Source organism: Balaenoptera musculus, chromosome 14 (genome assembly GCF_009873245.2).
Source record: "Balaenoptera musculus isolate JJ_BM4_2016_0621 chromosome 14, mBalMus1.pri.v3, whole genome shotgun sequence".
In the NCBI taxonomy this organism is placed as follows: domain Eukaryota; kingdom Metazoa; phylum Chordata; class Mammalia; order Artiodactyla; family Balaenopteridae; genus Balaenoptera; species Balaenoptera musculus.
The window spans coordinates 33,924,417-33,947,888 of record NC_045798.1 but is presented as its reverse complement, the minus strand read 5'-3'; the positions used below and the strand labels follow the sequence as shown (position 1 = coordinate 33,947,888).

Below are 23,472 nucleotides of genomic sequence, written 5' to 3'. Positions count from 1 at the left end.
TGGCAGTTAGGCAGGATCCCCACATTGAGTCAGGAGGCAGCCAGCTAAGGGTCCTTCTGGTCCCCAAATACCTTGTATCATTTGGCTGCTCAATACTGGATGACAGCTTTTCTGAAATCAAACTAGGTAGCATTCCCCAAATAAATTCAAGCCTCCTGACAAAACTGTTGAAAGCAGAGCAAAACGATCCCTGAAATATAGCAATGTCTTGCAACATTGTTGCAAATACACTGGAAAGTGAAATGTTATATGAATCTGACAACATTTAAATTTAGAATGCATGTGACATTTGCGTGGGCTAAACCTCCATCAGGCAGAAGATGCCTAGGGAGACTAAAATCTGGTACTGGTATTTTCTCTTCATTGAGTTAGGAAAAGGAATTACACTACTGTTTGAATTACCTTGCATATGCAAAATTATATACTCTTAAAATACATGAGTATGCTAAGTTTGCATTTAAGATATAGTTTGGAAATGCACACAAACCTTCTCTGTGTAAAAAGGAATCAAATTTATAAATATACAATGACCTAACTGAATGCAAAATGAAAACGTTGATGGGGGGATGAATTTTCATAAGCAAAAAAGAAAAAAAGGTTAATTGGGTGAGTTGATTTATCAGGCCCTATCTCATTCCCAGCTGGATAAGCCCATGAGTTATGTTTGTTGAATTCAGTACGAATTATGTTCGCTGTTAACCTCTTCCTTCCACTCACCCTATACCCATAGTATAGGTGGGGTGGGTGGGTTTTCCCTTTCTTAGCAACAGTGCAGAAAAGGTGTTTCCAATTTAAACTAATTAATATGCTCCATCAATCCCGGGCTTCTCTTGTTAGGGGTTCATCCCTAATGTATCAATATTTTGCTCATGTGAGAAGGAAGCCATTGATCCTTCCAATAGCGGGACCCCTGAAGGATGCCCAGCCTGCAGAGTGTACCTGGCTGGAAACTGTTTCTTTGACAACAGACTTAACAAAAGTAAGGGAACATTTGGCCTCATTAGTACCATTCTTTTTTTTTTTTTTTAAAGGCAAATAAAAAAGGCACCATCTCCTTTGCCTCCTTTGTCCTTCAGCATATTACTTCAGAAGTTCAAAAGGGTATGGAGATGTTTTACCTTTAACTTGTCTTAATTCTTCAAAGTTACAGGTCTGCTTCAGTTCTTTAATATTTCATTTTCATAAACATGTTCTAAATTTAATTCAAAGGTGAAGGGGACTAGAACCTGGCTGGGACCTAGTCTTGAGGGGCAGGATTCAGAAAGTTTATGACAAGCCTAGACAGTAAAGAGGGGCCTCAGAGAGGTTCTAACGTTATTTAGAAGTGACAGCTTACACAGGAAGCACAGAGTTGGAAGAACTGAGCTGCAAAGAACTAGGACAGTCGGTGGAGGTACAGGTACACATGTATGATTTAACTTAATTGGAGTATTCCTATCCATGGAAAATTATCCCCCCAACACACCCCTGGACAACTTAAGCTATGCGCTAGTTTTGTGTGGGTCACCTTCAGCTCATCGGCTAGCTCAACATCCCCACCCCTTAAGCCCTGCAGGTTACATTTAATTTGTAAGAAGTCTGAAATCCAGAACACAAGTTCCAAAAAACCAAAATGACGCAAAGGTTCTTGAACCTATAGGCCAGCGCACAGAACCCCACTTACGGGGGTAACTGCAGCGGAGTCAAGTATTAATGTTACTAAACCAGGTTCGTTTTGCCCAACGCCCAGCGAGCCAAACGCTGAGATGCTGAAGCTTTGCAGCAGTGAGAGGGTTTGTACACAAGGCAGCTGAGCACAGAGACGAGAAAAGAAAGCCATATACCCACCTCCCGGAAGGCAGGGCTTGGGGTATTTACGGGATGAGCTGGCGTCTCAAGCTCGGGGAGCGTGGGGAGAGCGGGGAGAGGTGATGGGAAACAGGTGCGTCATCCTCGTTCTGCGCAGGCGCAGCTCAGCCACAGCCTCTGCTTGCTCAAAAACCGAGGCGCTTGGCTCCACCTGAGGGTGGTTTGAGCCCTCTGACGCCAAAAGGTCATCGAGCGGACATTCGCGCATGCCCAGATGGAGGGTCAGGGGTCCTATCCAGTTTTAACCAACTCAGCTCCAACTAGACACAGCTGATCCAAGTCCCTGGAAGACAACTTGGGCAAACACCTCATTGTTTAAGCTCCGTGCAGCTCGAGGACAAGCGGGTCTTTTCCAGCAACCATTAAAAGGACCTTGATTAGCGAAGGCAGGTTACAGGTAAAATGGATTGAACTGGTGATTACCCACGATTTCATCACCGTGATGTAACCGTCAGGCAGAACATTTCTATGAAAACATTCTGTTGCGAGATGCCAGGAGCACACTGCCCGCCACAATGGGAGTGGGGGGCCCCTTGCACTAGACCAGCGGGTGGTGGGCATGGAAATCCCTGGAGGGCAAGGCCAGACGAACAGGGCCATGGGGTTGAAAAGCACTGCCTCTTCCCTTCCCAGGGTTTGAGTTTGCCTGTGGGCTCGGTTGGAAAGCCCTGCAGTACCTGAGCGGTGTCTGCCTGGGATGGGGCAGGAGGCAGCAGCGCAGACTTGCTGCCGTTGGGCAGAGACATCATTGATAGCACCCGAGCATCGTAACTAGAAAGGCGCTGCTTACAGAGTGCCGGGCACTGTTTGAATCGTTTTACATTGAAGTCATTCTCACAGCATATGACATTGCCATTTCTGTAGGTCAGAGCGGGTCACACATTGTCATTTTGACATTGTTCAGACGAGCACTTTACCGACTCCACCTGAAGATGTGAAGGGACGATCTTAAATAACTGCCCAGCATCACAGAGCTAATAGGTGGCTGCACAGATCAAGTGTTCTTGCAGGGACCAACGGCCCCTCAGAAGAGTATGACGGAGGCATTAAGGAAAGACTGCTTACAGATGGGCTTAAGTGAACTCAACAAGAATGGGGAAGCTTCTGGAAAAGCCATCCTAGAGGGGTGTGGTGGGCACCAGGAGACGGCTGGAGCTGTAAGCAAAGGGCTGAGGGGTGTGTGTGTGTGTACGTGTGTATGTACAGGAGGGGTGACTTATAAGTCACCTCTCATTGTGCATGGCCTTATAAATAGTGCTAACATTTTTCTTGTTTCATGTCGAAAAGGGCTGAAGTCAGGTGTTTATCCTTTATAACATATAGCACCTGTCAAAAAATTCTGTAGGAGCCATTCTGGGCACAGCAGGGCCATCTCATGGACCATGGCAAGGGAATGACAGCTAGATATTAGTCATGGGTTCTTAAATAACATCCACTTATCATCAACCCTTTATTAATGGGTACCCAACTGCCCGGCACACTCAGCTAGACTTCTGCCTCCCCTTGGTCTCCTGCTCCTGCCAGATCACGTTTAGGAGGAAGGGGAATGACAAGCAAGCACGCCAGAAACACCAGAATTTTCAAAAGCCGTCTGCACACAGAGCAGCCAGTCCTTGGTAAGTTTTTGGACTCTGCCCATAAAGCCCGACTTCCCTCTCAACCTTCCTACTTTACACCGTCTCTTGCCAACCCTCCTGCCGCTCTGACTTGCTGTGATCGTGTGCTCTTACCTGTGACTGTCACCTGGCCCCGGGCTCGCAGCATCCTCTGATTCCTGCCAGGTAACTCCAAGCGCAGACCCAGGATGTGCTGACTGGTCCCCCTGGTCCCGGTCCGCACCTTCCAACATGCCCCCTTCCTCCACCGACTCCCACCCACTAACCCTGATGGATGGAAAAAGCTCACTTGCTCAGAAATGACTAGAAGAAACCTGAGAAATGATTCCTACACAAGGAAGCCAAGCTGCCCCACCCTGAATGTTTGAGGATGTCTTCAATCCTAAGGGTAATTTCACCTGCTTTAGAATCTAACAGAACATCCCAGCCAATACCAATGAGACCCAAAGCTGGCTAGATTTCCCCAGATGCTCCTGATAATCGAGTTCTCTCCAAACAGAAGGGGGGATGTCATGCTTCACATGGATCACCCCTGTATCTTTTTGTAGGAAACTCCCCTTCACCTTAAATTCAAGTTTTTAAAAATTCAAAGCACCTAATGTTTGCACTTTTCAGAAAGTCACGTAACAAACAGGCTGTTACAAGGAATTTATTCCAAAAAGCAACTTTCAGACTCTGAGGTCAGTGACGGCCATCTCCTTCACCTCCTGTCTCCACGACACTGTGTAGTGAGAAGAAATAATATATGAAGACTCTGATACATGGAAAAATCCTTAAAGAGTGCTTTGAATTCTCCAAAGAGAAATTATTCACAGTATTATTGGCATTAAGTATGTTACACGGTATTGTCAGCCTTTAAACATTGTTAAATCATGTATCAAAGATATGGCAAAAACTAATCAGACTGTCCCACCTATTTCTGGTAATTGAGAGGTTTTATACAAAAAAATTCCATTGAATTCTTAGTTCTCTCTTTTCAAATAGTTCCGATAATTCTCCTTGTACTTCAAGAACATGTTCTTCTGTTTTTAAACTTTCCTTACATGGAAAGTTACCACTTATGTAGATCTAGAATTATAAAGCTGGAAGAACTACTGGATAAGAAATCCAATCCAGCTCCAAGCTTCTTGCAGGATATCCTAAGCCAGTCCCCAGAGCTGACATCTTTTGTATGTTTTGCTTTTCCTTACCATCTCTAGAGAGGAGATTCCCCACAACCTCCATCACCTGCTCCAAGTTATAAAAACCCTTTCTTCGCCCCCACCTTTCTCTTTACAGCCCTGACTTTGGACTTCAACTGTGGCTCCTTCTGGGGGCGGGCATTGCAATCAGTAGCCCTTTGGTGACTCTCGGTCACTTGTACTGGCATTGTCACTCTGGGGACATTTCCCTTAGACCTCTGGTGGTCTCCATTGTCATTTAGGTTAACGTTTCCACAGTTACCAGGGCAGAGGACAGAACTGGTAACAGACAGCTATTTGGAATCATGAAATGCCAGACCGAGGAACCATTCCTGCGTGAGAAGCTTCTAGCACTTCCTGTGTCCTGCACCTCACCTCCCCACCACCTCCTTGTCTGGTGTCCGGTGAACGCTCCACATCCTTTAAGGGTCGATCCCAATGTTGCTTCTCCTGTCCCACCCTGGAGAGGCTCTTTCTCCTCTGGGCTAATTGTCACCCACCACTATTACACCTCCCATCACATCTATTGCATACTGATTTTTCTGTCTGCTTGCTCACCTCTTTACGAGCATCCTTCTGAGTGGCCACGATTGGTTCTTCTCTAGTGTAGTTTATTTCAAGGCTTTCTGAGCCTATAGACCTGTCTTGGGTATTATAACAAACTAATGCTGAAATGCTTTGAGGGGAGGCAGCACTGCAATATATTTTTAAAAAATTTTTATTTATTATATTAAAAAAATTTTTTTTTGGCTGCTTTGGGTCTTCGTTGCTGCACGCGGGCTTTCTCTAGCTGCGGCGAGCTGGGGCTACTCTTCCTTGCGGTGCGTGGGCTCTAGGTGTGCAGGCTTCAGTAGTTGTGGCACGTGGGCTCAGTAGTTGTGGCTCTGGGGCTCTAGAGTGCAGGCTCAGTAGTTGTGGTGCACTGGCTTAGTTGCTCCGTGGCATGTGTGGTCTTCCCAGACCAGGGCTTGAACCCGTGTCCCCTGCATTGGCAGGCGGATCCTTAACCACTGTGCCACCAGGGAAGCACTGCAATATTTTAAAAATCATTTTTGGTGCCTCTTTGGAAACTTCCTACTTTTCTGTCACTTTGGTTATTCTTATCAATGTTTACAAGGCAATTCCTGATGCCCCTTAAAGGTATAATTTCTTCTACTGGAGTTGTTATTTCCAGCCTAACTACAGGTGGTACTAGCGTTGCCTTCATCACCTTACCATCGTGCTTCTCTTAGTGTTCCTGGGGGCCACACCCTCTGTTATCTCTCAAGCTCCCAATATGTGGGGGAGATAACAGTATTGCCTTAGGCTTACTCAGCACTAGAAACATTCCTTATGTGACTCTGAGAATACTGTCTCAATAAATCTTCATAGTAATTTGTATGTGGATAAGTTAATTTCCTTCTCTAGAAGACGAATCACAATAGGTCAAGAAACTTGCCACCCAGCTGTTCTCCTAAATCAGTGCTCTTTCTACCAGGCCAGTAGTTGTCAAAGTGCCATCTCCAGATCCCTGGCATCACCAGCACCTAAGAACTTTCTAGAAACGCTCATTCTCAGGCCTTGCCCCAGACCTACTGAATCACTGGGGGGCGTCCGTGTATTCCGACACATGCTTGGGTCTCAGGACCCCTTCACGAGGCCAGTGAGTCTCCACGCTGGCCGTCCATGGCATTTGTCTGCAATCTCTTACAAAGTAGTAATGCTGGGTCCCACCTCCAGACCAATGAACTCAGACTCTCCGGAAGCTCAGACTTCAGTATCTTTAAAAAAAAAATCCCCAAGTGATTCTAATGGGCATTTAGGCTTAAGACCCACTGCTCCGGAGGACGCAGAGCCTGTGCTGCCTGTGAATTCCTTCTGTCTTAGTCCTTGGGAAGCATCCCCAGGAAAGGTATCGGACATGAACCAACTCAAGCACACAAATGTTCTGTTATCACTTATCAACTCTCTCTCTATTCATACAGAAAGGGCCCATGCAAATATAAAATCCCTATACGGAAAATTAATATAGTTAATCCACTAGTATGTGCACGCCTTTACACACACACACCTTACCTGACAAGCCACGCAAGAATCTTACAAACGTGCACGTGTAGGTTTTGGATTCATGCTGAACGTTGCGAGGCATTGTGCCGGCTGCCTCGTGGGCATGGTTTCATCGACAATATCAGCTAAATTCTCACCATAGGAAAGCATGAGGTCATCATAAACACGCGTTTCTTTTTTGCCCCTCTGAACAAAGTGAACATTGACCTGGATACAGGGAAGGATCCTAGCTAGGGTCACTCCCATTGCTTGAATCCTAACAAGAAAAAGATTTTTGCAGCTTCTGAATTCTCCCCAAGCAGAGGGCTATTTTTTTCTCAAGCAGAGGCAATTTGCTCTTCCTGAGATAAACTAGTTTGGATTCTCACATACAGAATAAGGGATGCACAGCGTGGGGGGGGAGAGGGGGACAAATCAAGTCATTACATCAAACTGCCATTTTCTTTTTTTTTTTTTTTTTAATTTTATTTATTTATTTTTGGCTGTGTTGGGTCTTCGTTTCTGTGCGAGGGCTTTCTCTAGTTGCAGCAAGTGGGGGCCACTCTTCATCGCGGTGCGCAGGCCTCTCACTATCGCGGCCTCTCTTGCTGCGGAGCACAGGCTCCAGACGCGCAGGCTCAGCAATTGTGGCTCACGGGCCTAGTCGCTCCGTGGCATATGGGATCTTCCCAGACCAGGGCTCAAACCCATGTCCCCTGCATTGGCAGGCAGATTCTCAACCACTGCGCCACCAGGGAAGCCCTAAACTGCCATTTTCTATTTTACAAAGAACTTTCTCATGCGTTCCTATTTACTAAGCCCGTGCTCCACAACTACTGAGTCTGCGTTCTAGAGCCCGTGAGCCACAAATACTGAGCCCACATACCACAACTACTGAAGCTCACGTGCCTAGAGCCTGTGCTCTGCAACGAGAAGCCACTGCAATGAGAAGCCTGCGCACCGCAACGAAGAGTAGCCCCTGCTCGCCACAACTAGAGAAAGCCCACGCATGGCAACGAAGAGCCAACGCAGCCAAAAATAAATAAATACAAATAAATAAATTTAAAAAAATTATTAAAAAAAAAAACCAAAAAAGAATGAGCCCTCACTGCTGAGGACAGAGAAACCTGAAAACACTAGGTTTGGTAAACATGGCAAACATGGACAGCATCGTGACTATAATTAATAATAGAAATAAATATATAGTATTATGTATTTAAAACTTGCTGAGAGTAAACCTTAGAAGTTCTCATCACAAGAAAAAAAACTGTGACTATGTATGGTGACCTTGGTACCCAGCTTTATTGTGGTGATCATTTCAGTATACACAATATCAAATCATTATGTTGTACCGAGAAAATAATGTCAATTATACCTCAATAAAAATTTTAGAAAAATAAAAGAGTGAACTTTTTGGACACAAAGTAAGCATATCAGATGCAGGCATATCAATAAAGGGTTAATTTTCATATCAATAAAGTGTTAATTTTTCTCAACACGTTTCTTTGGATTGGCTTTAAACACAATGAAAATGATGCTTCAGTTCCTAAAATGAATACTTAGTACTGACAGTAAGGACAAACTGAGAACTCCTTCAGAGATAAATGATAAGACTCTGACTCCCTCAGTAAAACTAAGCTCTGTGGTCAAATCTAGTAATTTTCTGAGGAAGAATAAAACATTTTTTTTAGAGTTTTTTTCAAAGTCCAGAAGTGAGGTAAGAAATGCCAGCGAATGCATTTAGGCGTTAGGTGGGCGGTTGGTAACGGAAAGGCTGATTCTTAGTCCCCGGCATGCGAGCAGCTGGATGTCAGTGAGCTGCAGAAACACTCACGGCCCTGCAGACCCAGCTGCCAACCTGCTCGTCTCTGGAGAGGATGTGAGACAGAGGTGTCTCTCTGGTAGATTAAAAGCCCCCAGAAACACTGGGATTATAGCACAGCCTGTCTTCTAACAGAAAAACGAAAACTTTGAAAGTGAGATTCTGTGATACTAGTTGTACTTTTCAAGGCCTGCATAGGCAACCAACCATTTATCTACACGTATTTCGTTCCCCATCTGTCTACACTTTTTCTCCTGGAAAAAGACAGGCTCTCTCTACCCTGAAGATGAATGAGGCCTTTGATGTCATGCAAATGTTAGCTCTGGGCCAAACACGTACAATCCTGAAAGTAGTACACTTAGAGAATAAGAGGTTTAAATGCATTTACCATTTTTATTTTGCTATGCGGAAACATACATTCACCATGGCTGTGCGATGCGGTTGACAGTGAGATGGAGAATATAACTTTTTGAAGGCTATTTATAACTAAACACTAAATAGTTTTATTACAGTGGAAACTCTGTACAGTTTAAGGCTTGGCTCTGAACTAGACTGCAAATATGGACCAGATTTGGAAATAAAACACTTTTTTTCAAGTAAAAGAAGAAAAATCCATTAAAAAAATACAAGGACGAAGAAATGAAGAAAGAAAACAAAGCAACAGAAGCCCAACGGGTTTTCCCGGAGTGAAATTTCATCATACGGTGAACTAACAAAAATACAGGTTTTCTTTCCAAAATAATGACAATTTACATATTTAGGACTTGTTAGGGAACTCTGGGAAGCTTTCCAGACTGAACACAGACCAAAGCGGACGACGGGGAAGAAATCACATTAATATGCTAAAGTCAGTACTACTTTATAACGGTTAAATTAGATTACACAAAGCAGGAGTGTGAGCATTAAATATTTCCAGAGGATCGGAGAGTCGTTACTGCTGACAGGTGAGAGTAATAAACCAGAGGAGACAAGTACAAGATTCAAGTTGTTTACTGAATAAACTCGGTTATTGGCACATCTAATATGGGAAAAACCTGACACACTGGACTAGACAGCTTCTAGCAGTTTAGGGTAATCTTTGTTGATCTGTAAACAAAAGATCTGTCACCTAAGAAACTGCAATTTTGTTTAGACTTTAATAATAATCAGCTATGAAAGGCATGGATTGTTTTATGTGTTACATGAGATCACGGTTTCTATTGTTGGTTATGAACGTGCAGGTGTAGCTGAGAACTTAGACACTGTGTGAAACGTAAAAATGCTGCTTGCTTTGTAATTGTATCGTTGCTTCATGCATTATCAGTTTAGTGATGCTGACTCAGATTGCTTTATTATGGGAATATCTCTGCCAGTGTCTTTATTAAATGGTCAAGGTCAGTTCTTCTGGATTGAAATTGTCCATGGGCAGATACAAATCAGTGGGTTAGAAGAGGAAACTCCATATAGATTCTGGTTTTTCATAATGGTTTGCATGACTGGCTTCAGGTGCAGCCTAGGTTATTCCTGTAGAAGAGAGATTTGATCAGTTACTCATTTGAAAACATCTGAGAGTTTCCCTCAGATCGAGGTCATGGGAAAAGTATCTTGTAAGGTTATAAAATGCTCTTTTTGACAAGATACTGGAAAATACCAGTGTATGTCACTGATAGGCTTTCTCTGAAATAACCACATCGTCACCCAAGTGGCTGAACTCACTGAAGAGAACCTTTTTTTTGGTTTTTTTTTTTTTGCTTTCTATCTTCCAAATTACCTTCTTAATTTGAATATAATGAGTGATTTTTATACTTTTTTTCCTTTGAGAGAAGCCACTCATCAATCAACATTAACCAATGTTAGAGAACGTACTTATTTCATTTATACATGTAAAGCATTTAAGAGACTTTTATCACATAACCAAGTGTGCAAGGAGCTGCATTCAGCATTCAAAGCCTTCCAGGGATGCTCGAGGGGCGGGTTAGTATGCATGACAAGTCTGTGCACACACAGAAGATGCTGTCTGCTCATGATGTCGGCCAAAGAGTGGCTGGAAAGGCACGCGCTTTCTGGAGGAAAGCAGGACCACAAGACTGCATTTTTGCTTCCTCCCGAGACACAATACTACACTGGGGAAAAAAATCATCCCAAAGAATACAGGAAATAGATGACATCCACAATGAGAGTGAGTGCTCTGGTCTCAAATTGTAAAACAAAGCAAAAACAAAAGCGTAAACAGGCTAGAACCAAACACAGTGGAAGAGAAAGCTTACAATGGGATAATGTTACCAACGGAAGGAGAACAGGCTATATTTTATTTCCCTAGTATTTGGAACACACAAATTGCACCTCTCAGAACAAAACCATCCTAGTTCTGATTAGGCTACATGGCAAGTGAAACCAGATCTGACCTTTCAGATGTGGATAATGAGAGGAGCACAGAGCATGCATTAAAAGGGAACATGCGCGGGACCATGCAAGCAGACTCTGCTTTCTCTTTATCCTCTAACTGGCAGGGGAGGTAAAAAGTCCACAGTATGGAGCCTCCAAACATGAAACAAACCAGCAGCCGCAAACCAATTTTCCATCCTCGTGATACCCAGAGCCCTGCAAATGCCAGTGAGAGAAAAAGGACAGGGAAGAGGCAGGGGGAGGGAGAGAGGGAAGCCCTGGGCCACATGCCAGCCGAGGCCGAGCCTAGAGAACCAGCGCCACCTCTTACCTGGGCTCAGTCCTCTCCATCTTCAGGGGTGATCTCTGTCTCTTTATGGACCACTACTTTGGTCACTGACATGTCAGGGTGCTGCTCTCTGGCCTCTTTAATTGCCTGAGCCAGTGCCTATCCCCAGGAAATCACAGAAGGGCAAAGACAAAAAAGGAGGTGGGACGTGCAAGATCAGAGCCGGGTGGAGACTTATGAGCAAGATCTATATACACAATTTACAAATGGGATACAATGACTGCAAAGGGGGGGGTCACACGTTGCATATTGGAAAGTTAATTCAGAAAACTGTTTAGACTACAGGCTGAACTAGAAGGACAGCTCTGGGAAGAGTACAACCAGCTCGTGTTTCTCTGTCTCCCTGCCAGGGTATCTACCCTCTCTCACATGCTACCTGGTCATGGTCAATATCCGCGTCTCCCGTGATGACGATTCGCTTCTCGATTCTCGTCTCTGAAATGCCCCCTTTCACAGTCTGAAAGCAACAGATAAGCATTATGAATTTACCGTCACTGTTGACTGGGGGAAATGGCGGAAAATGCCGACACAGCTTTAAGTTGCATCATTCATTCTTTAAGAATTGAAACAGAATCCTATGGCAGTTATTTACAATTGTTAATTTCAGAAGCGAAGCCAGAATAGAGTCCTTCAGGTTTGGCTGGCTGGTTGTTTCTGGAACGTCTACCATATGCTATGCACTGGCGTTAAGGGTTATGCAAAGGGCATCAGAATGCATATTCTTAAACGGAACCTGGCATGTGAGGACAGATGCACCACAAATACAGCAGCCGTGAGAGCTCCAATGCAGCGGCCTGGCATCCTGATATTCACGTATCTGCTGCTGCAGCCCAACCCAGAAGTTCTGAACGGATACCTTCCTGTGTCCGTTCCCACTCCACTTACTTTGGTGATGTGGGTGGTGGTCGTGGTGCTAGTGGTTTCAGATGTGATCGTCTGTGCGCTCATGAGCACACCTGGCTCCAAATCAGCACCAAGATCGACCTAAGCAAGCAAAGGGGGAGACGCCACTCTTGAATACTGATGTTACTTCTCCAGACGTCTGCTATCTTGGTTTACGGCATGACGATGATTTAATTATCTGCACAATCACTGTGCTGTTCCATCAGCATCTGGGAGCTGCCACTGACTAAAGACTGAATCAAACTTGGCCATTGTTAACCCTCATTAAAAAGTTGGGACTTCAGAAATGTGAGCAGGGGCTGGATGAGCTAGTGTTTTTCCTTATCTATGGCTAGGGAGATAGATTTCCGAGCCTCTTTCTACAGTTCAAGGTATGTGAAGACCTGCTTAAGTCACCTGCTCTTCCTTGATCGGTAATAAAATTACAATTGCTGCACCATTCTTGATAGAGACAGTTGGGTCCTCTGAGTCTCACAAATTAAATATCACGTAGTGACACTTAAATGCACGAAGCCATTCAAGGGGTAAAACAGGTGCCAGGGCTCTGGGCTTCATCGACTGTCTTACCTGTGATGATTCATATGTTATGGTTTTGGTTTCTGTGTGAACCACAGGCACTTCCTTGGTAGAAATTTCTAGCTTTACTTCTCCTGGTGAAACACTGTCAAAGCTGATGGTTTCTGTCTTCACAGTTGATGACTATACCAATGGGAAGCAGGCAGAGTGGCTATTAAATTTTGCAAACACATACCTTTGTTTTTTTCCCTCCCCTCTTGGTGGATATATATAAGCACAGGTTGGTATGAAATAAACGTTTACATTTTACATGGGGGTCGTCAGTTGGGGAATGAGGCACACAACAGATACATGTCAGTCTGCCAGAATTCATATGGAATGCTCCAGGTACAAGAAAATATTTCGAAGGAAATTGAAAAAACCCACTCTTTTACATTCCCTCTCCTCTATCTCATAAACTAATTTTAATAGACTAAAAAATCATAAATTTGCCTTTTATTGAAAAACTTCTTGGACAGAAGGAACAAGTAATAAGACACTGAACCACTGCCCCTCACCCCGCCCCCATGTACTTCAGGAATTTCAATAAAAGAGAATAAAGAATAAATTCTAGCACTTGGTGCCTGGGCAAGCCTGGTTTTGGTCCTTCTGGTTAAGTACACTGATCAGAAATAAATTTATCAAGTTTTCTAATATCTTGGCAGGCTACGCATCTCCCAGGTTTATTGCCAGTTACGGTAATTGTAAAGAGAGTAGAAGCCGTTTCCTGGAACTTTAGATTGTCAATAATCATTATATATGTTTGCATGGGACCCCAGACCAGCATGGAGACCCCATAATTGCCATGCAAGAGGGCAACAAGAGGAGAAACAAACTGCTCTTGGAAAAGGAAGAAAATTAAACCTAGCCCTGCCTTTATGCTTAACTAAATTTCAGGGACTTACTTCAGCACTAAAAGTAACATTAACCGCTAGTTACCTCAAAATGAGGTTTTTGTTCCAAAGCTTCAGAAACGTGGATGGCTGCACTCTGCTCCTCCTCTGGCTCTTGGGAAGCAGCTGCCATCTCTCCCTGCTTGAGGACAGCTTTGTCGGCCACCTCCCCTTTTTCCTCCTTTGCTCCCTCAGTCAGAGCAGAGATCTCCTTCCCTTTCCCATCAGAAGCATCAGCAGATGCTGCCTGGGTCACAGCATCCATGTCATCTCCAGCTGCGTAAGAAGCATCCCCACTCGCATGCACATTCATCACATGTCTTTCCTCCACCAATGCCGGTTCCTGCACAACCTTCTCGGTGCTAAGTGGCTGGGGGCGCTGGGTTGTTTCCATCTCTATTTTGCCAGACTCCGTCTTGGTTTCCGTTTCCTGCATGGAAAAAAAATTGTGGTGTCAGTGTGACTTTCCACAAAGCAAAGGTCAGAAAGCAAAAAAAAACCAAAACAAAAACAGCCACTCACCAGGGTACCTAAAGCCAGTACCAGTGCTTATAACCAGCAACGCTTATAGAAAATATAAATTAGCTTTCATTCCCCCCACCAGAATCTTTGATGCCTGCCCTCTGGCTGACACATAGCCTCGAACCCGTGCTGCTTCTTCGGATGTCACAAAAGAAACAAGAGTGCAGTAAAAAACGCAATTAAAAAACCAAAACAAAATGAAAGCATTGGAGCACATGCATATTGGTTTTGGCTGCTTCCTTAGACCTAACAGGTGACATAAAATGCTTTAAGAAATTAAATGCTGTTAAAACGTCTCAGCACAATTGCTTTCTGAACATCTGAAGTATGTTCTTGTAATGGAACTAAAGACATGTGATGCAAACGTGGGACAGGCACAGAGGGGTGTAAGTGAAGACCCCTCTCAGGTGTTTAAAGCAAAGCCACTTGGACGCAACACACACACACACACACACACACACACACACACACACACACACACACACCCCCCAAAAAGGCACAAAGAAAAGGCAAAGAGGCAGAGACAGAGACACCGAGGATGGAAACAAATGGCCACCTGCACCCAGCTTTGAGAAGTGGAAGTAACCCCGCCTATGAATTCTGTCGGTTTTCTCGCAGACTCTAATAAGCTGAAGATTTCAGAGCCATCCATGAGCTTTTCTCCAGAAGACTGTTTAGTCTGAGTGAATAGAGAAATGGAGAGTCAAGCACAGAGGTCGGGACACAGGAGGGCATGTACTCATTCACGGCTGGTTAGACAGAACTGTAGGCGCGGGACCCAGGGCGAGGGATGGAGGGATCTACAGACAGATTTGGAAACACATAGGAATGGGAAATCAACAGCAAATCAGGGTGAGCTGGGGCTCCGGTTTGGTAAAGCGGAGAGAGTTCCTGGGGTTAGGGCGGTGCTGGGTGAAGCGGATCCTTTCACCGGCACCGGCACCGCAAGCCCCGGCACCACCACCCCACCTCGGGGACAAGAGCTGGAAATAAAACGGCAGGTGTCTCAACGCTCACGTCAGACCGCGGTAGTGACTTAACCATGAAAACAACAAAAAAGCTTGGGTTGGCGGCTCTCAACATAAGCCAAACAGCAAGAGAAATGGAAAGGCTCGGGGTGGAAGGGCTGCCTCGGCAAACGTCATGCTGGAATCGGAAACGGCGGCCCAAAGGCGGCACCGGTTACCACGACTTGGGACGTGGCCGACTCTGTGACAACGTATCGGGTGGTGGCGACGGTGACGGCCGGTTCCTGGGAGTATATCCACTCGGACAGGCTCTTCCCGTGGGGACCGGAGGGCCCCACCTTCAAGGCCTCGGCCTCGGCCTCGGGCTCCGCTCTGCCCAGCCGCTCGCCCTCCAGGCTGGCATCCCTCCCGGGTGCGTGCCTTTTCTCCAGAGCATCGTCCTCGGGGCTCTGCTGCCGGGACTCGGCTTCCCTGATGGGGGCCAGCGACTCCGACGGCCTCCGCTTTGGAGTGTGGACCTCAGGCCCCCTGCTGGTCCTGTCCTCGGTGAGGGCTCCCAGGACCTCGAACTCTGCCAGGACAGGGGGGGTCTTCACGGACTCGGCTAGTCCCGGCTCAAGAGGGGAGGGGGACAACACCTTCTCCCCTTCTTTGACTTTTCCTGTCATAGTGACAATTTTTCCGGACACGGTATCATAGGACTTTCCGAGTGTGTATATTTTCTGTTTGTTCTCTTCCTTCAAGTGCATTTCTCGGGCCAAGTCTTCGAAGCTCTGAACTTCAGTGGCGCTAGATCCTAACAAGTCGGTGGGGATGTCATCAGTTCTACCGCTCGCGGTCACCACCTTGTACGTCACAGTCTTTTTCGAATCACCATCAACTACCTCAGTGGGTATTTTGTCTACAATAACCCAGTCCTCTGTGCCCTATATTTGGAATATAAAAGCTAAATTAGAAGTTCTGATGGTATCTCATTTCTAAAATAAGAATCCTTTAAGGCAATCAGGGTGAGAGCTACACTCAGGCCTGGGAGGTGACTGCACAGGGCTGGGGTTATTTTCTATTAATTATGGCTGCAATCTCTTCCCATCTGAAATTTATTAACTCTAACCTGCAACTTGGAATACGGTCTGTGTGTAGACTCGCAATTTCAGATTTCTTGAAATACTTTGGTGGTAAATTTTGCAAAGACTATATTTGATCTTATGCTAAATGTCTGATCATTTTGTAGGTCAAGATTAAACAACATTTTTGAAGCTGCTGTACAAGTTATTTAGCTTTACTTGCGTGGACATAGAAAAGACAGTTTTCCATGTGAAATAGAACACTGTACTTCATATCTGTTGTTCTCACAAAGAATGTGCCAGCATTCCCACAAGTTTCTGTGAAAACCATTTTCCATGTTTGTGAATTATACTTCCTTATATGGGAGACGGAATCCACTCTAGCACTTATTATCCAATAAGTATTCAGTGCACCTGTGTTCCAGGCATTGTAATGAACTATTTCCCACTGTTAGGACACTGTCGGAGCCTCTTAGAAATAGGTCACAGTGGTCTGTACACTGTTCCGATTTTATTTACAACCGAAGTTCATCGTCTCAGGAGTTTCTTTGCCAGTTTCCTTAGTGTTAGTTCCAATAAGGCAGAAGAAATGGAAGTTATGAAACTTCTGTATTGGGGAGCCTACCAGGATGTTAGCAGGTAACTAGTCTAACAGGTTACAGAGGGAAGAGAAACCAAGCCAGGAGCGAGGGAGCACCTTGGTTTACATTTTAAACTTGGACGTTTGCTACGTTCTTATTTATCCTAGCCTGAATCTAGAAATAGGTGGGCCTTAAGAAAAAGGATTACAGATCCATCTATAGGCTGGTGCAGGATTAAACAAAATGAATTGAAAAATAACCTCTAGGGTCGATGGGACAGTTTTCTGGAAAATGATTTGACGAGAGGTAACCACAGAGCCTCCTTCCTGAATTTTCTTTATCACACTCGGCTAGTGGGAAAACCAATAAAAGTTCAGAACTTTCAAAATCAGTCAAGGTCATCTAAATTAGCATCACTCTATGGGTGAAAGAGATACTAAAAGGTCCAATAATATCATTACAAAGTATAATCATAATGCTTCAATGACCGCACACAGATATAATCACCTAGGAGCAAAAGCCACAAAGAAATGATAGCTAACGGATAACTAAAATAGTAACAAAATTCCCTATTTCCCTCCCCAGAATCTAAGCAAAAATGATATACCTACCTTAGTGGCAAACAAGGTAAATTTTAAAAAGAAAGGAAAAACTACAGACATTTTAATGACACTGAAATCTGAAGAGCAATTTCCTTCTGGAAAATTCCTTAATGTTTGTTTTTTACCTGAGACTCAAAGAATGGAGAGCTTCCTTGATGCAAAAATAGAACCTTTTCAGAAATCTCTCTTTCTTCTTTGGTCTGTTTGAATAAAGGGGGTTGGGTTGGAGAAGAGGAAGCAGACAGTTTCCAAAAAGGCAAGTTAGGAAGAGAGTTCTTTTCTGTGCTACACATATAATACTCATTCATTTTTTTTTCTGAAGAAGTAAATTAGTGTCTATTAATTTGGAAAATGGTCTGAAGCCATCTCAACATTTAATAATTATTTCCAAAGAGTAACAGATTATGTTTTGAATCTCCAGTGTTTTTAGGATTCAAACATTTCTCATTTCTACAAACACAGAACATGCAAGAGTGGCATAAAGAGCTTTCTGGCATTTCAATAGTGTTCATACGTCAGTGATCTGAAATACTGTAAAAGTGAGTATTAAAATGAAAATGTTAAGATTTAAAAAAAGTTAAGTTAGGAATAAATCCTCACTTCCATGTCTGACAAATTCTTGATCATATTCCCTACTGAAGTGTTGCCTGATACAGAGGAAGGAAACACACATGGGTCACTGCATTAGCTACTAATCTGAAAAACACAGTTATGCCTAGATTGATGTCTTTATTCCACAAATAAAGGTTATAGCTTTATTTGAACTTTTATAACATGGCAAATAATCCTGAAAAGTCAACTTCAGAATATCTTGGTGAAGAATTAAGTATTTCAAGTCATACTTGTCTTTAACATATAAAATTTAAAAGGACATTAAATATGTTATGTTAGAACAGTTTTTTTCCTTTCATCTTTTTATTGCTTCCTTTAGTATTAAATAGGCATAATTTATGGGGCAATACGTTAGCTACCGAGCCTGTCTCTGTGCACAGCACATGACTGCGTAGAATAGTGACAAAAGGATATTTTGGTAAAGTCATCTAAAAATAATAATAGAAAAGTTCAAAGTTTCTAGACGAATGGAACTTTGAAAATAAACCCTCTTGTTGATAAGCAATATAATTTTATGAGAGGTATTTAAAATTCCTAGGTATGTATCTACAAAGCTATCAGTACTATATTTAATCGTTTGCCTGCAAGAGGTTATAGAGGAGCATCTGGAATGTTCTCTGGAACGACCTGCTGACAGATTTTGATAGCATCGTCCTCATATGCTCCTTTCAAATGAGGAACAAATAAGACATTTCGAAGGGGGAAAAAAAAAATCCCTGTCCTGCCCCATTCTGGAGAAAGATATTGCAAGAGACAAAATGTACCATGTGGAATCATTCAATGTGGATTTAGTTTTTAAACTTTCAATCATAGCCTCTTTTTTAAACAGAAATAAGAAACAGGAAGTCAAAATTATAGGTACTTTTCAGAATACCATGGCTAGGCCTCTAATTATAATCACTGAACTAAATATTTTCCTACAATGAAAGCTTAAAAAAAAACAGCAGTGGTTTTCAGCATATCCTGTTATCTGACATCAACTAATTTTAAAAACGTCTGTGTCTGTAATTAAAAATGTCCACACTGTCTGCATCCAGAATTGTGCATGTCCCATAAGAACCGAGAAGGCTAAGATAAGGGGATAGATGTTATCATTAAATCCTGTATACTGTCAACCCCAATCCAGTGAGTTCGGCTAAAGTTAAGAGGTACTGATAAAGAAAAGCTGATAATCGAAACATTTACTAGGGGTTAAGACAGAGTCAGATGCACACCCTGACTATTTCATTTAGTTACTTAAATGTTCATGCCTGTGTCATAATTGGGACACAAGGCCCTAGAGTGGCGTGCAAAATTCACAGAGGTGTTACTTGCTCAGATGATTAAGGGTCTCTATGGAGCTGTGACTTTCATTTCTGCTCGGGCCAGGGGTTCTCAAATTGGGCTGTGAATTAGAATTATGCGGAGAGCTTTTAAATAAGAGTAATGTGTGGGGTGCACCTCTGACTAATTAAATCAGATTCTGATGTAGAACCCAGGCATCGGTATTTTAAAAATCTTGTAGGTGACTGTAATACGCATCTAGAGTTGCACCCCAGGGTCTGAATGGAAAGTCACAGAAGTCAGATTCACAGAATGGAGATAATTCTCTCTATCCATGAATAGATGATCCATGGTGAATGGATATTTTGCCCAATTTAAGACCCATCCAAGACCTGAATAGCAAAAGTAAAGCTGGACAAGAAAGCAGAAAAATGCATAAAGAGAGTTGATTCTAGTTATTCATGGCAGTTGGGTTCTATAAAGTCGCCGTGAACACTGAATTACTGAGTACGGAACCACAGCTCCTAGGGGAAAGACAGGGTCAGGTTCCTGGGAAGTTCTGGTCACGAAATTTTCATCAACTGATCAATGCATAACCTTGTTCTATGCGTGTTGCTGTTTAAAGACCCCTTATTTAATATCTATTATTGATCCATTAACATCAAACTCACAGCCAGCAGCACTGTAACTTATCCTGAACAAAGCGTATCTGACACACATATTTTCCTATAAGGCACATCTCAGCCTTCCTGTACTTGGGAACACTAGACAGCACTTCAGCACTATGCCTGGAGGTCGTTTTAAATAGCAAAATCACCAACAAAAAACACAAAAAAGCAAAAATGTGGCACTAAACAGGCTGTGAAACTTGTTGCCTGTTCACCTTACCTGGGAAGGTGTGCCTTGAGCAATTTTTTTTTTTTAAATCACATTGTACCTGTCTGTGAATTATCGTGAAAGCGCTGTTAATATTGATTTTAGGGTTACAGTAAGTTTTAGTGAGTAGGTGAATTTGCACAATAAGGAATCCATGAATAGGGAGAGTTGACTGTATTAAGCTGACACACCAGTAAAACCACCAGCCACCTTAAAAAAAGAGGACAGTACTGGCATGGCGTAAGTGCTAACGTGTATTGCATTGTGGTTGGGATTTGGAGACATTTAATATTCAAGTAACCATGAAGGAATATCTGTCCAATATGGACTAGGCCTAGGTATACCACAAAAGGCTGTCATGGGAAATATCTGTGGACAGAAGATGTACCTGAAACCCTTCACATCCCATCCATCTGTCCTACGTTTGGAGGGCCCTGTATGTGGGTTTGCCTATTTTCCAAAGTTAATGATGATTTGCTATTATTTGCTTCTTTGGGGCATCAGTGCTACTTGTCTCCTGTTAACTCAAACATTTGAAACTTGAAACCACTGGCAATAAAATTCCCATTTTATAATAAACATAACATCATATTCTTAGAATATAATCACCATTACTAGCTCACTATATTTCTAACTCCTAATTTTTCTCTAATTGGTCATAAACTGGTTGCATAGAAATACATTTACTTAGGGTTCGACCACCACAGATAAAGAAAAAAGGTGGTCACATTAAAAATCAGGAGTCATTACATTTTTTTCACAACAACATTGTATCACTGAGATTCCCAAAAAAATCCAACTAAGTGTGGCGTCACTGAATCAGTGTCTTTACCCTTCTGACACAAGCAATATTACTTTGAGATGTCACTTTAAAAAATTAAGTTAAATATTTTCTTTTAGAAATAATTGGACCTCTTTCTAAACTGGCCAATTATTTAATTAATTTAAAGTGGGTCATATTAAATAAAAGGAAAACATCAAATGAGTAATTTACTTAGAAAAATACCTCCCCTCTAAAATGAAAATCTTTTGTTTAGGTGTTTTCAAACAAATATGCTTTGTATATGCCTAGCTGGCTGGGAGGATAAAATTATCTTTTGTGCTTTTCACAAAACCAATAACAAAAGCCAATATTAAGTTTTAATATAGAAATGAACAAGAATTTGGAGCGTAAGAACTTGCCGGGCTGTCTCCAGGGCCCTCAAATGGAGGATAAATTGGGTGTCACCAAGGTCCCCGGGAGGAGGGTCGGATGGGAGCCCCAAGGCGAGGGAAGCGCGCATAGCCCTGACCTCCCAGAAGGGACCTCTCTTCCTCTGGGACTTGAAGCTCCTTGGAGCTGCTTTTTCAGAGCCCCTTTGATAACCAGGGTTAGCCAGCCTTGTTTTTAAGAAGCTCTTCTTTACATCTAGCAAGTCTCCCACCAATTTCCTCCCTTCCCGGTGGCAGTGGAGTCCTAAGATACAGCTTCTGCTCACCACTCAGCAGACACTTGAAAGCGGTTACTAAGCCAGCTGCTGGTCTCCAGTCTACGTAACCAAACTACTTTGTGCTTCTGCAGAGGACATCTTTCCTCCAACCTTTAAACCTTTTAAAACAATCCTTTCTTAGGTCTACTGCAGTTTCTCTGCGCCAACAGGGATAAGGCATCCACATCGAGGGGAAGTTCAGCATATTCAAAGCGTCACCTCTTCAAGTTATTAACATTCTTGGGGGTCATCACCGTTATCCTCTGAGAATTAGAGGATTTAATAAGTGAAAAAAATTTCTTTTACTAGTCTAATGACCTAGACTTCGACAGTCCCTTGTTTATCATCACCACCTTTAACTTCTCCAAGCAACTACCCGAACTTCCATTCAAAGGGCTGCAACCTCGCGTGTCCCTGAGTGACAGCAGGGGAAGAGAGGCTTGACTTTTTCAGTGGCTATTTTGTGTTTTTGTAACGTAATCCAGTATCTGCCGTCTTCAGAGCCAGCATGTCCTTCCTTATTTCCAGCCCTCGTAGAAACAGGGTAAACCAAACTTGACCAATTACAATAAAACTTATCTGACCATAACTCATAAGTGGCAGTCTTACTAATGCAGGAACTACAATATTTAAATCAATCAGGAAAATCTGAAATTTTTGTGTCTTGAAACTCACGCAATCTGAATGAAACCGATGTTTAATGGTATAGGACTACTTTTCATTTATTCTGCATAAAAAGGCCCTTTACAAAGTAATTCAAATGGAGATATACCTTGTCATTTTTTTTTAAGTGGGATTGGAACTGTCATGAACATCATGATTGTGGTAACTTTAGATAAACAGCTTTCAAGGGAAGAAAGAAGTTAATATGATACTAGAAAGATGCCGTTTTAAAAAACTACTTCTTTTGAAAGACAGATAAAGTAAGATGGTGTGTAGCAGATGACAGTAAGATTAGTACCACTGCCACTGTGGGTCCCACACGATGGGAGCCTTGAAGTAACACCAGCTGAATCCTCTATCTTGCTGTACAATTAAAGAGCGATTTCCTACATGGAAGACTTACTCAAAAAGACATTCTGGCCTTTAGTTTCCCTATTAAAAACCAAATAAAAACTGATTATAAGTCATAATATAATATACATGTTTATATATATAAATCAGTTAAAGTAACCAGTTTTTAAAAATATATATATATATGCTATAAATAAAAATGAAATAAAAAACTGAGTACACCCGTAAAAACCTGGTGTAGTGGTCCCAGAGTAAAGTATGCCCTGAAATGTTATCAACTTCAGAACACTGTTTAGTCAAACGTTAGACAATCTCAATAGGCCTCATCTTGCAATTGATGAGAAACAGTCATGAATTTTCAAGGCATTTCCTAAAGCAGCGGAAGTACATTCAGAAAAACTGTTGGTTCATTAATACAGTAGGTCAATGTCTCCCAGCTGTGAATCTAGAATAAGCAGATCTGAACCAGAGTTTCCTTGTTCATTCCAAAGCACCATGGGATGCGATTACTCACTCCTTGGCCGCCTAACATTGTACTGGCTATACACAGGCAAGGGGTGAGATTCTCTACTCAGAAGCCTGCCACATCCTTTCTCTGCAGACCCTGCAGAGGAGCGAGGCTAGTGAACAGAAGACAAGTGCAACCCAAAGCCTGAATACCGACCTCTTCAGCTACCAGCGGCTCGATCATGGGTGCCTCCTCTTGCCGGGCGGCTAGTCGCACAGGGGAGGTGGAAAGCCTCTTTTCCCATTCGTTCGTGATAGCAGTGTCCGTGGAGGTTTCTAAAAAGGTTCTTTTCAGCTCACTAATATTGGTCTGATGTTTCATCAGGTCATCTTGGGTTTTATCTAGCTCCTATATTCAGAACATGAAGAATCCAACAGTGAACATTTTACGTGTGTTTTCCTTTCTGCGTGCTCTCTCTCGTTTTAAAAGTTAGGTCA

At 43.0% G+C, this 23,472-nt stretch overlaps 1 protein-coding gene and 1 pseudogene across 18 annotated transcripts in view; both read right to left on the bottom strand.

Moving 5' to 3' along the window:
• Positions 1 to 3,697, bottom strand: part of LOC118906710 — a 36,399-nt pseudogene extending 32,702 nt beyond the window's left edge.
• Positions 3,698 to 8,033: 4,336 nt separating this feature from the next.
• The window catches only part of EPB41L3 (erythrocyte membrane protein band 4.1 like 3), a 223,428-nt gene continuing 207,989 nt past the window's right edge, over positions 8,034 to 23,472 (bottom strand). For 3 of the 18 annotated variants that reach the window (XM_036875020.1, XM_036875022.1, XM_036875025.1), the window contains 11 exons: positions 23,192 to 23,383; positions 17,419 to 17,493; positions 16,952 to 17,041; positions 15,265 to 15,972; positions 14,635 to 14,757; positions 13,603 to 13,986; positions 12,676 to 12,807; positions 12,091 to 12,189; positions 11,582 to 11,662; positions 11,188 to 11,304; positions 8,036 to 9,995 (listed from right to left, as the gene is read on the bottom strand). In XM_036875020.1, coding sequence (XP_036730915.1) covers positions 11,194 to 11,304; positions 11,582 to 11,662; positions 12,091 to 12,189; positions 12,676 to 12,807; positions 13,603 to 13,986; positions 14,635 to 14,757; positions 15,265 to 15,972; positions 16,952 to 17,041; positions 17,419 to 17,493; positions 23,192 to 23,383 — 1,995 coding nt within the window. In that variant the 3' untranslated portion in view covers positions 8,036 to 9,995; positions 11,188 to 11,193. Of the gene's footprint in view, positions 9,996 to 11,187; positions 11,305 to 11,581; positions 11,663 to 12,090; positions 12,190 to 12,675; positions 12,808 to 13,602; positions 13,987 to 14,634; positions 14,758 to 15,264; positions 15,973 to 16,951; positions 17,042 to 17,418; positions 17,494 to 23,191; positions 23,384 to 23,472 lie in introns of all 18 variants that reach the window. The other 15 variants (XM_036875027.1, XM_036875028.1, XM_036875029.1 and 12 more) reach the window with 12 other exon arrangements.